At 41.7% G+C, this 13,261-nt stretch overlaps 1 protein-coding gene and 1 long non-coding RNA gene across 2 annotated transcripts; one reads left to right on the top strand and one right to left on the bottom strand.

Moving 5' to 3' along the window:
- The first annotated feature begins 4,202 nt into the window (after positions 1-4,202).
- Positions 4,203-7,783, top strand: LOC128016247 (uncharacterized). Its single transcript, XM_052600763.1, has 4 exons — positions 4,203-5,754; positions 5,879-6,593; positions 7,026-7,234; positions 7,346-7,783. The coding sequence occupies exons 1-4, from the start codon at positions 5,565-5,567 to the stop codon at positions 7,534-7,536; spliced, it is 1,305 nt and encodes a 434-aa protein (XP_052456723.1). The 5' UTR covers positions 4,203-5,564; the 3' UTR covers positions 7,537-7,783.
- A 275-nt stretch (positions 7,784-8,058) lies between these two features.
- On the bottom strand, positions 8,059-11,702 carry LOC128016253 (uncharacterized). Its single transcript, XR_008184109.1, has 12 exons — positions 11,578-11,702; positions 11,330-11,445; positions 10,935-11,236; positions 10,715-10,778; positions 10,479-10,527; positions 10,329-10,381; positions 10,082-10,168; positions 9,473-9,792; positions 9,213-9,394; positions 8,769-8,941; positions 8,427-8,641; positions 8,059-8,348 (listed from the first exon to the last, which is right to left on the bottom strand). It is a non-coding gene; the product is annotated as an uncharacterized LOC128016253 (long non-coding RNA).
- Positions 11,703-13,261: the final 1,559 nt, after the last annotated feature.

Below are 13,261 nucleotides of genomic sequence, written 5' to 3'. Positions count from 1 at the left end.
AGGACCGCAAGCTGTTCCGGAGCTTGCTGGACCAGGAGGTTCGGACGAGGTCGGCTTCCCCCAGTTCCATCCCCGCCGCTTACATGTCCCTTACCAAGATGGGGCCTGTGGATGACCCAGAGGTGTTCTTAAATCTTCTTGAAAAGACAGCTGAGGCATGTGAGTGGCCGTCAACCAGCTGGCCGGTGTGGTTGATTTCACTGCTGTCGGGAGAAGCCCAGAAGGCTGCTCAACACCTGCCCGTCCAGAACCTCCTGGTGTACGCAGACTTAAGATGAGCCATCCTCCAGAGTGTTGGCCTCAGTCCAGAACTGCACCAGCAACGCTTCCTATCCTTGGAACTGAAGGAAGCAGGATGACCCTTTGTCTTAGCACAGCAGCTCTGGGACTCATGCCGCAAATGGCTGTTGGCCGGAAGAAGCATCACCGAATCCATCCTAGACAAGGTGGTACTGGAGCAGTTAATTTCCTGGCTGCCGAGAAAGACAGCCCAGTGGGTCCATTGCCACCAACCGGCGTCTCTGGATCTGGCCATCCAACTGGCGGAGGACCAGCTGGCGGCGTGCTCCGGGGTCGGCAAACCCCTTCAATCTGACTCTCTCTCTCTCTGTCGCCCCTATCCCTCTTTCTTCCTCTTCTGCTAGACCAGTTCCAGCTCCCAGGACCCGTTTTGCTGGGCCACCGAGGGTCGCCCTCCGCTGGAGGATGGGAACCAAATCCTTGAACCACTTCCTGCCACTAGGGCGGTGGGGAGGCCTGGGCTGGCCTGTTGGTGTTGCAGGGATCTGGGCCATTCTGTGGATCAATGCACGGTAATGGAGGTGGGGACGTTGGTCTAGATCCCGGACAACCCACAGGCCGCCCCCGATCAAGCTGGGTTATACCAGATACCTGTGAGTATTAAGGGGGGGTACTTACCCAGATTTCCATCTATCAAAGCCTGATACAATCCATTGGACGCGGGCCGCATGGTTAAAGTGAGGTGTGTGCACGGGGATATAGCAGAATACCCTGTAAAGGCTATATCCAATCATATCCAATTTAGGGTGAGCACTTGGAGAGACTGTGCTGGGACCCCAGGGGACAGTTTCGGAGGAAACGAGCAGCTTGGTTAAGCTGTACCTCTCCAGTCGTGATAATGTTCCCCTGGAACAGTCCCAAGACGAGACGCTCAAAAATGCTTTTGAACAGGTCCGTTCTATCGACAGGCAGATCCTCCAACCTAACCGCGCACTTTCCTATCCTTATTTTGCCATTATCAAAGACAGGTTGTATCAAGTGACCCAAGACGCTCAGACAAAGGAAGATACAACCTAATTGTTAGTACCACTTGTAATCCAACGGCGGGGCATCTAGGGGATGGCAGCGATGACCCAATTCTTTTGGCCGGGCATTCACGGGAACGTGCACAGATGGTGCGTGTCGTGCCGTGAATGTCAGTTGGCGAACCCACCGGCCGCCCCAAAAGTGCCGTTGCACTCTCTACCTCTATTGCAGTTCCCCTTCGAACAAATTGGCATGGACCTCATCGGGCCATTAGAACGGTCAGCACGGGACATGGCTTTGTGTTAGTTATCATAGACTATGCAACACGATATCCCAAGGCAGTGGCGCGCCGCAACATATCAGCTAAGAATGTGGCAGATGCCCTGTTTCATTTAATCTCCTGCATGGGAATCCTGAAAGAGATTCTCGCGGATCAGGGCACCGCGTTTATGTCACGCACGTTAAATGAATTGTAAGAATTATACACCCACAAATGGACAGCCTGGTCGAATGGTTCAATCGCACATTGAAAGCAATGATTCGTAAATTCATAAAAGGAGATGCGAAAAATTGGGACAAGTGGCTGGAACCCCTCTTATTGGCAGTACGTGAGGTCCCTCAAGCCTCCACGGGGTTTTCCCCTTTGAGCATCTTTATGGGCGCCTGCCCCGCGGGGTGTTAGACATCCTTAAAGAAACTTAGGAGGATTGACGCTCATATAGCAAGAACGAATTTCCCCCTTGGGGGGATCACCTCTCGCCCTCGCAGCTCACTGACATCACACGTTTACAATCAGAGTTTGCAGATGTGTTTTCGCCCCTGCCTGGTCATACTAATCTGAATCAGCACCATATTGAGATGTGAACTATTCCGCCTGACACTCTCTGCCAAGGATTCCATTGCTAGTGCAAATAGATACGGGGAAAGAGGACAGCCTTGACGTGTTCCTCTGTATAGTGAGAACAACGCTGACAGTGTCAAGTTTGTAAGGACTGAAGCATTGAATGAATTTGGCCCCAAATTCAAATCTATTTAAAGTTGTAAAAATATAAGGCCATTCATTGGTTTTGGGGATATATTTTGCAGAGTAATTAAAACCCTTTACAATAATGCTTCCCTCAACATGAGGGGCTATTTGGGCGATTCTCGTGGTAGTTTAGCAGAGAAGGTTCCAAGAAGGGTCGCCTATGAATGCGCTACTCTGAGTTGGTACTTAGTGTTCGCCATGATTCTAGCCTGCACTCCCGTCAGTATGGCGGCATGGGTATACTGTTCCCCATAGCGACCCCTAGAGGACATCGGTTTTGTTTGTTTGCCTTGTTTGTTTGTTTTTGAAAGAAGAAACATTGGAAATAGGAGGAAAGATGTTTTAATTTCAAGAATGTGCATTGGCCTTTGTTTACTAAATGAAAGTATGGTCACGATTGGGAAACACTTGACTGGGTATTGTGTCAAATGTAGTTCGGAAAATATGGAAACAGTAGAACATGTACAGGTGATGGTCATATAGTTAGAATATCATCAAAAAGTTGATTTATTTCACTTATTCCATTCAAAAGTGAAACTTGTATATTATATTCATTTATTACACATAGACTGATGTATTTCAAATGTTTATTTCTTTTAATTTTGATGATTATAACTAACAAGGAAAATCAAAAATTCAGTATCTCAGAAAATTAGAATATTGTGAAAAGGTTCAATTAAAAAAAAAGACACCTGTGCCACACTCTAATCAGCTAATTAGCTCAAAACACCTGCAAAGGCCTTTAAATGGACTATCAGTCTAGTTCTGTAGGCTACACAATCATGGGGAAGACTGCTGACTTGACAAAAAGACGACCATGGACACCTTGCACAAGGAGGGCAAGACACAAAAGGTCATTGCAAAAGAGGGTGGCTGTTCACAGAGTGTCCAAGCACATTAACAGAGAATCAGTCAGAGTCAGTGCTTCAAGAACCACTACGCACAGACGTATGCAAGACATGGGTTTCAGCTGTCGCATTCCTTGTGTCAAGTCACTCTTGAACAACAGACAGCGTCCGAAGCGTCTCGCTTCAAAAAGGACTGGACTGCTGCTGAGTGGTCCAAAGTTATGTTCTATGATGAGAGTACATTTAGAATTTACTGTGGAAATCAGGATCCCAGAGTCTGGAGGAAGAGAGGAGAGGCACACATTCCACATTGCTTGAGGTCCAGAGTAAAGTTACCACAGTCAGTGATGGTTTGGGGTGCCATGTCATCTGCTGGTGTTGGTCCACTGTGTTTTCTGAGGTCCAAGGTAAATGCAGCCATATACCAGGAAGTTTTGGAGCACTTCATGCTTACTGCTGCTGACCAACTTGATGCAATGGAGATGCAGATTTCATTTTCCAACAAGACTTGGCACTTGCACACAGTGTCAAAGCTACCAGTACCTGGTTTAAGGACCATGGTATCCCTGTTCTTAATTGGCCAGCAAACTTGCCTGACCTTAACCGCATAGAAAATATATGGGGTATAGAGGAAGGTGAAGAGGAAGATGCGATATGCCAGACCCAAGAATGCCACTATTAGACCAACCAGGGATCTCATAACACCTTAGCAGTGCCACAGACTGATCGACTCCATGCCACACAGCATTGCTGCAGTAATTCAAGCAAAAGGATCCCCAACTAAGTTTTGAGTGCTGTACATATTTTTCATGTTCATACTTTTCAGTTGGCCAAGATTTCAAAAAATCCTTTCTTTGTATTGGTCTTAAGTAATATTCTTATTTTCTGTGATACTGAATTTGGGATTTTCCTTAGTTGTCAGTTATAATCATCAAAATTAAAAGAAATAAAAATTTGAAATATATCAGTCTGTGTGTAATGAATGAATATAATATACATGTTTCACTTTTTGAATGGAATTAGCTAAATAAATCAACTTTTTAATGGCATTCTAATTATATGACCAGCACCTGTATTATTAAAATGTGAGGCTTATACAAGAGGAAGATATAAATTATTTCAAGCATTAAGGGAAATGCAAATGGAAGTTTTTTTCTATCCAAGCATTATCAAGTAATGGCCCAAAGCAATTTAAAATATATAAAGTACTTAATTTCTTAAAAGATACTCATTTAATTAACAGGATTTACAGTTGCGATCAAAATTATTCAACGCCCTTGACCTGCAAGACATTTTGCTGCGGTGAACAACATTTTATGAAATCAATTCAACAAATGTATCTGTAAAGTATTAAATAAAGTTTGTTAATACACTTTTGAGTGATTCTGACAATGGAACATTGATGAATCATGATAAAATTCAAACTGGCTCTAAACATTCATGTTCAAAATTATTCAACCCCCTTTGTGCAGAATATTTTAGTCTTTAAAATCACCAATAAACACTGTCTGTAAGTGATTAGAAGCTTCTGTTACCTCTTTACTACAGTCTTGACCCATTCCTCGCATTAAAAAGATTCCAGATCACTGATAATCTTTGGTTTTCACATTGCCACTGCTTTCTTCAAATTCAACCAGATATTTGCAATGAGAATTAAGCCTGGAGACTGAACAGGTCACTCAAGTACATTCTATGACTGATCTCTGAACCAAGCAGAAGTAGATTTGGATGTGTACTTTGGGATGACTGTCCTGCAGGAAAGTCCATTGATCATCAGCTTCAGTCTTTGCAACAAAGGCATCACAATTCTTGTCAAAATGGCCTGATACTTCAAAGAATCTATGATTTCCTTCATACAGTCGTGATTTCCACTTCCTGCTACAGTAAAGAAACCTACGGTGGCCGAGAAGGGTCACAACATGTACAAACGCCACAACAACTACATTTTCAGAAAACACCTCCAAATTCAGAAAACACATGCAAACGCCGCTACAACAACTACATATTCAGAAAACACATACAAATGCCATAACAACTACATATTCAGAAAACACATACAAATGCCACAACAACTACATATTCAGAAAACAACTTCGTCGATTTCACATCACGTACACTGCAAATATTCACAGCACGAGGAAATAGGGAAACAAACTGCAAACTGCGAAGACACAACGGAAATGTTTCCAGGGGGGGCCATAATCAGTGACGGACCCGCATCCATCCGGTTGTCTTCGCGCTTCTGAATGTGCGCTTTTGTTGCTTATGGCTACAAGACGTAAGTGTTTCTCTTTTATTATGACAGATTTGTCAATGTGATCTGATACCGTGTTTTCAACATATTATCCCCATAACGTATTAGTCCATTGCCAACGCTGTTAGCTGGAAACTAGCTCGCTAGCTCGCTTCTGGTCACTAAATAGATGCATTACTGGCGTTTGTACATTGTTGTCCTGATATCTGAACTATTTATTTTTCAGATTGAAATGTTATGTCCGTTTTGTGCTGTGCAACTGGGGGACGCTCCCAAGTTTTGCCCGTCGTGTGGTATAAACGTGGTGTTCCTTACGGAGCGTCCATCCACGTCATCAAGCGTAGGCCATGGGCCTACAGGTAACATCCCCTTGTTGTTCTCCTATTATCAACACCCATCAGAGCATATTAGTTATTATAATGAATCTATCTCTCTGTGTGTGTGTGTGTGTGTGTGTGTGTGTCCATAACCATGAACCCTCAGAGGATGACCTAATACGTGCCTACTTCAGAAAGGACCACTCCAACGAGATTATTAGAGATTTTTTGGAGTCAAAGCATGGGATTGTAATGAGCCTGAAAACTCTAAAAAGAAGGCTGAAACGGTTAAACCTAAGTCGGAGAGCAAATTACACTCCACTGGAGACTGTGAATGCTGCCATCACTACTGAATTGAATGGCTCAGGACAGCTGTTGGGCTACAGGGCTATGTGGCAGACCCTGCAACAGAAGCATTCACTGACAGTAAAACGAGACAATGTCATGCAAGCCCTCAGATTATTAAATCCAACAGGAGTATCTCTCCGTCATAGGCGCAGATTTGTTAGGCGATCCTATTGCGCCGCAGGACCCAATCAGGTGTGGCACGTGGATGGCTATGACAAGCTCAAGCCCTTTGGGATTGCCATCAGTGGCTGCATCGATGGGTATTCAAGGCGGGTTATGTGGCTAAGTAGTGGTAGCACCAACAACGACCCTGCAGTAATCGCTCACCATTACCTACAGTGTGTTTCGAGCTATGGCCTTCCGGCTCGTCTTCGGACAGACTGTGGGACAGAAAACGGAGACATGGCTGCCATCCACTGTTCTTTAAGAGAGGACCACACCGATGAATTTGCGGGTTCTGTCAGCCACATGTATGGCACTTCAACTGCCAATCAAAGGACTGAAAGCTGGTGGTCTTTTTTCAGGAAACAGAGGTATGTTTTTAGATGTTATAGAGGGTGTGAAATAGAAGACTTACACACATATACACACACATGCATATTTTTCAATACTGTTTGATATTTCTGTAATCTTTTCATAATGCTAGAATTTCATAATTCTATTATGCTGGGTTGGCACCATACAATGATGACTTTGAAAATGTAGGTTTATTCTTATGAGCATGATTCATGGATTAGGCTGTGTACTGTCGATTTTGCAATAGTTATGACAAGTAAAAGGATTAGTGTGCGTGGTTGTTTCAAATTTGTTATAACGAGAAACAAGTGTTGCTAGTCCAACATTCTGCTGGTGAATGCACTGCAGAATGTTGTTTTCCAAGACGGTCACATAATTTTTAAAGTATTTGTGTTAGAAACATTTATACAAAACTGAAATCACAGTGTATACTTTAACTTCATTATTAGGACACAGTTCTGGATGGATTTATTCAGTGACCTGAGAGAGAGACACTACTTCAACGGCACCCATGAACACAAGTGCCTTGTACGGTATGTGTTCCTGGGCATCTTTCAGAAAGAGCTTGATGAGCACCGAGAGCTTTGGAATAATCATACAATCAGGCCTGTCCGTCAGTCTCTCTGTCCATCTGGGAAACCGGAGACCTGCCTCACAGGTTTGTTTGTAGCACCTGTATTGTCATTCAATAAATGTTTGGTTGTTTTCAATTTGAGATTTAAATATTATTCATAATGAGTTCACTGTTGTGTTTTTTGTGCGGCCTTAGGTTTGGTGGAAGGGATTGTGGATCCCCAGTGGATCCCCAAGTGTTACAGGAGTTCAAAGACCTTCTGCCACCCACAAACAGTTTGTGTGGAGATGCTAATCTCCAAGCATATTTTGCCAACTTGGAGAGACAGAGCAAGCTCGCTCCACCCATCAACTGGCCAGCTGCTGTTGACAACTACATTAGACTAAAGGAAATGGCTGGTCTTTGAGAGTGAGAGAGACGGACGTATAGCCAGTTTATTTTCTTTCAGACAGCATTGCCTCCAGTGTGGTGTACTGATATGGACACCTTTAATGTTTGACACATGGTTAAATTAAAAGCAAAGATATTAATCGATTGCAATGACTTTCCCTTACTTTTTAAGCCATCACAATGTATGTTTTTGGGGTTAACCTAGTGTTGATTAATATGGTATGCTGAAGCTAAAGGTGACTTTCATGTTAGATCGGTAACATTTCATGACCAATTTATGCAACAACAAATAAACTTCATTCTGACGGCCCTTGCAAAATGTTTCAGAATAGACAAACTTGCATTTTCTTATATAAATGATTTTATTTCTTTAAACTGTGACAGTACTGACAAACAGTAAAGTGCGAACAGTCAGAGCAATGCAAATCTGCCACAAAAAGTTTCCAAATAGAGAAACGTGCAACTTTTCTTATAAAAAAATAATTGGATTTCTGTAAACAATGTAAAGTGCAATGCAAACAGTAACAACAGTAATGCAAATTTGCCACGAATGTTAATTTCTGATTGACACCTCAATGAAGCCCAAATCCAGGGGCGTTCTTGATTCCATAATTCATGGCTTCCTCAAAGATTTCATATGAGGGTAAGATCGGGAGTTTTATTGTGTTAGCGCAGACATTAGCCTCAGGAAACCTTGCGTGTTTCTGGAATGTGAGTTGAGGCTGTGGTATTAATTTTGCTGCTGGGATTTCTTTCAGGCCTGTTGCAAACATTAGAATGTCCTGCAGAGACATCCCTGACCCGTCCTCTGTGGGGGTTGGGAGTAATGAAACATTAAGATTTATCATCCATTTGAGGACTTCACTTTAAACAACGTAAAGAATACCTTTTACAGCGATTAAGTAGTCCAGCCAGTAGCCAAGCACTCTCTCCTCCTCATGCCGATTTGAGCTACCAGTTGGGCTCAATTGTGGACGGAACAGTGACTCTACACTCTCGGCTGTCAGGTCTTCCGCTCTGTAACACATGTAGGGCAGGAAAATGGAGGGATGCTGTTCCAGAGCGTTGAAAAAGTTGAGGGTAGCCAGGCCATCCTTGAACCTATAACCGGGTTGGGTTATTAGTGCTATTGCCAGTAGGACTCACTTTTGACTTAACTATTTGTTAGACACTCATTTAAGTTTCATTCAAATTCTCGTTTGAATACAAAGTAGTCAATGTGACCTACCTCTGGAAGGAAACATGGTTGCGGTAGGTGAATTACCACTGGATGTAACCATCCACAACTTTTTCCTTATCCCCCAGTGTCCTCAGGCATCGATAGCATCCTGCTGTCTGAAGCATGCTGGAGTGCTTATCTGCGAGTTCTACGAGTTCCTCCAATGTTCTAGCATTCTTAATCTAGAGTAAAATAAAAACATTGGATAGACAAAATTACATTATACATGTCACAAAGGATGAGACTATAGAATATTTTAAATTTCTCTTTGACAGGAGTCTTTATTGTTTGGAATTTAAACTGTACATATTAGTGACAAAGCATGGAAGTCACTGGCTTTATTCCAGTATCACACTGGCTTTTCAAGCTACTGGGGTGTCCATACTGTTGATTGTTCATCAAAATAAATTTTTTTTTTTTTTTTCTTGAATATGCTTAGAAACACATAATTACCTCAAGGAGAACATTCCTGACTTCAGTATCAGGTATATCCTCAATTGGGGCCTCAATGGTCTTCACTTTACCAACCAGGTACTGGTAGAAGCTTGGGGAAAAGCATCGAGGCCCTGGACCACCATGTACAATAGAGACCGCAGCCATTCTTCCAACCTGGAAATACTCATCACCTTCTGCAGCTAACAATGGCAATGTTCCACGGTTAGTTCAAATTGATTTATAATACTGTCAAAAAAATGTGACAAAAAGCAAATTACCTTTGCTATCAAATGACAGGTATTTGCCATCATCTTTGCCTTCAAAAAATCTACTGGTTTTAATGGCGTCCATCAAGAGTGTAAGAAATTCCCGCGTAGGCCCTCCTGTGTCCACAGCCTCCTCTGTTTGCCCGATGTCATCGGTGAATTTGACCAAAAGGCTTCAGGTGGGGTCAAATGAGGAACGTTTGAATCAGAGCACCAGACATTGGTCCCAGACATTAGCACGGTTTATATTAAACCTGCTACAGCTCATTGTGTTAATGTTGAATGACAGATTTGACAGAATGTCTGCAGCCGTCAGTCCAATATCGGTGTCTCTGCAACACAAGAAAGAAAAACATTAACACTGCCTTTTATGTGGATAATTAAAATATAAATCTTTTATTGACCCATTACAGTGAGAACACCATGAGAGTGTGATTAAATGTGATGGGCATAAGCATGAAGCACACATTGCAAGCTTTCTATAATTTCTAAATATTTACTTTAATAATTGTATGGCAACAGAAACAAGGTAAATAAATGCCCAATGTAGCTTGAACTATTTAATATGTCATTAGAGAGAAAGAAGAAAAAAGGTTGACAGCATTATTTCTATCAAAGTACCTGTCTTCCTTCTGAAAGTTCTCTACGTCCTCAACATCAGAGCAACTGCTGTCAATGACAACTGGGGCATAGATCTTGGTATATGTGCTGTGGATTAAAGGAACAATGAAATACTAAAACAAGATGGTTGTGAAATTACAGTAAAAAAGGTGTTTTACTTGGTACTGTAATCCATTACATTCAGCAGTCGATAGAGCCAAAAGTATTACTGCAATGAAGAGAAAAATTTTAATCCATTGTGACTTACTTGTAGGAGTCACATGATGTGTTGTTTTTTGGTTCTGCTCCTGCTCCGTTGGCCTGTTGATGAAAGTAGAGATAACACCAAACAAATGAACAATAATTACATCACCACATCATTAACATAAACTTAATAACATTACAGAATAATAGATACTTGCCCATCAGATGGCCTGGACATTGTTGGTGGACATTGTTTTGGTAAACTAAAAAAAACAAATAATTTGAATCATTTTATTTAAATCATAATATAAGTAATTGTTAATATGATTTAAAGAGCACAACATGCTCGATCCATTCCTTTTAGCAATAATAATAAAAAAAGAATGCTGTGAAATATCTGGATATTCAAAAATCGCTAGCACAGGTCTCAAAATGGCGGGAGAAACTTACATTTTCAGTGGAAGCCTAGCAAATGCTTCATCATCAGATTCTGAAAATGAGTCATCTCCATGACCTTGGAAAAGAGAAAATGATGCATCGTTATTAGGCTAGGTATACGCAAAATATATAGCAATTTTTCAACCAGCTCAAATTAAATTAAGAACTCACTCAATAACCAACCATTAGCAATTATTATTATTATTTTACATACATGTACTTCGATACTTACTCAAATCCTGAAGGGGGCAGATGTACAGTACGATCCTCTGGTAAGTCTTTCCAATGGCCTCTTTATAATGTTCAAGGACAAAGGGTCTGTCTGTGCCTGGTATATTTTGTACCTGAGAGCCATCAGGATAGACCAGGACATATTCTCCATCGTACATTGTGTCTTGATTAAAATCTCGCTGTTTTTTTATAGCAGCTGGCAAAATTTGTTTTGATGACCACAGGGGTTCAACATTTAATGGCAAGGTTTTCCCCCTTAGGTTTTAACCCATATTTTGTTCTGGTCATTATGCCAATCGATATCTACATAAATAAGAAAAAAGAAGGAGGAAAAAAACATGTTTAAGACTGTGTGTAATAGTCACATTGTGACCTTAAACCTCCATATTTGCTTACCTTGACCGTAATGTTTGGTTTCTTTTTAGCCTTTGAAAAGGTCCTCCTCTCAGCCTCTTTAACTTCCCTGAACCTCATGAATTGAGCTGCTCTTCCTTGGATACTTGTCTCATTCACTAACACACACAGATTCATTATAGCTATGATTTGAGATTGGTTGATGAATTGTCGCCTTTCTGACAGCTAAAACCACGGGACGACAATTCAATGCAGCACAGTGGAATAGGAGCACAACAAGGGGATGTTACCTGTAGGCCCATGGCCTACGCTTGATGACGTGGATGGACGCTCCGTAAGGAACCCCACGTTCATACCACACGACGGGCAAAACTTGGGAGCATCCCCCAGTTGCACAGCACAAAACGGACAGAACATTTCAATCTGAAAAATAAATAGTTCAGATATCAGGACAACAATGTACAAACGCCAGTAATGCATCTATTTAGTGACCAGAAGCGAGCTAGCGATAATATGTTGAAAACACGGTATCAGATCACATCGGCAAGTCTGTCATAATAAAAGAGAAACACTTACGTCTTGTAGCCATAAGCAACAAAAGCGCACATTCAGAAGCGCGAAGACAACCGGATGGATGCGGGTCCGTCACTGATTATGGCCCCCCCTGGAAACATTTCCGTTGTGTCTTCGCAGTTTGCAGTTCGTTTCCCTATTTACTCGTGCTGTGAATATTTGCAGCGTACGTGATGTGACATCGACGAAGTTGTTTTCTGAATATGTAGTTGTTGTGGCGTTTGTATGTGTTTTCTGAATATGTAGTTGTTGTGGCATTTGTATGTGTTTTCTGAATTTGGAGGTGTTTTCTGAATATGTAGTTGTTGTGGCGGCGTTTGCATGTGTTTTCTGAATTTGGAGGTGTTTTCTGAAAATGTAGTTGTTGTGGCGTTTGTACGTGTTGTGACCCTTCTCGGCCACCGTAGAAACCCCATAACAAGACTGATCCACCTCCAAGTTTGATGATGGAGATGGTGTTCTTCTGCTTATGAGCTTTGCCTGTTTTGCAGCAGACATACCGCTGATCCATGAGTCAGAAAAGTTGCAGTTTGGTCACATCACCCTATAAAACATTCCTCCAGAGCTCCACAGGTCTACACAAATTAATTTTATCAAGTTCAAGTCTGCCTTTTGTTCTTCTTGATCAAGAGTGGTATTCTGCAAGATGTCTCAACAAGAAGGCCATACTTGTCTAGTGTTCTTCTTACACGCTGCATTGAAATGGTCTTCCTCCTTTCATCGGGTCATCTTGCAAGTCTTTGGCTGTACATTGCAGGTTTTTCTCAGTTGCTCTGATTAAACGTTTTATGATATTGTGCTTTTTCTTCCACCCTCAAAGGTTTTCTGGTAAAACACACTTTAAACTTAGGGAATAAGGCTGAGAGCTGTGTTTCTAGGCACTTTTAATGTCTTGGAAATCTTCATATAGCCTTAGTCTTTCTAAAGTAATACAATATTTATTCTCTTTAGCTTTTGTGAGATCTCTGTTGACATTTTTGCTACTGAACTTCAGCACATGTGTGGGCTAACTGTATGTGTAACAGCTCTAGCTAATACTGTTTTTAATAGTTTATGAAGTATCGCATCAGACTGCACTACAGACCCCCTGAGGAACAGTTCCACTCATTCTAGGAGAGGAAGAATTGTATAAACTTGTTAAATCATCTAAACCAACAATATGTACTATATGTTAGACCCTATACCATCTAAGCTCCTAAAATAGGTGCTTCCAGAAGTCATAGATCCTCTTCTGACTATTATTAATTCCTCATTGTCATTAGGATATGTCCCCAAAACCTTCAAACTGGCTGTTATTAAGCCTCTCATCAAAAAAACATAACTTGACCCCAAAGAACTAGTTAATTATAGACCAACCTCGAATCTCCCTTTTCTGTCCAAGATACTAGAAAAGGTGGTATC

This window comes from Carassius gibelio, chromosome A6 (assembly GCF_023724105.1).
Source record: "Carassius gibelio isolate Cgi1373 ecotype wild population from Czech Republic chromosome A6, carGib1.2-hapl.c, whole genome shotgun sequence".
In the NCBI taxonomy this organism is placed as follows: domain Eukaryota; kingdom Metazoa; phylum Chordata; class Actinopteri; order Cypriniformes; family Cyprinidae; genus Carassius; species Carassius gibelio.
Note: the sequence above shows the minus strand (reverse complement) of the source record. Positions and strands in the feature narration are given on the sequence as shown.

What these genes read in the sequence shown, in the direction of transcription:
- LOC128016247 (XM_052600763.1), top strand. Translation starts at nt 5,565, where the DNA reads ATGCATTACTGGCGTTTGTACATTGTTGTCCTGATATCTGAACTATTT. An exon ending in CGTAGGCCATGGGCCTACAG is followed by an intron (nt 5,755 to 5,878) that starts GTAACATCCCCT and finishes ATGAACCCTCAG; the next exon opens with AGGATGACCTAATACGTGCC. An exon ending in TCTTTTTTCAGGAAACAGAG is followed by an intron (nt 6,594 to 7,025) that starts GTATGTTTTTAG and finishes CTTCATTATTAG; the next exon opens with GACACAGTTCTGGATGGATT.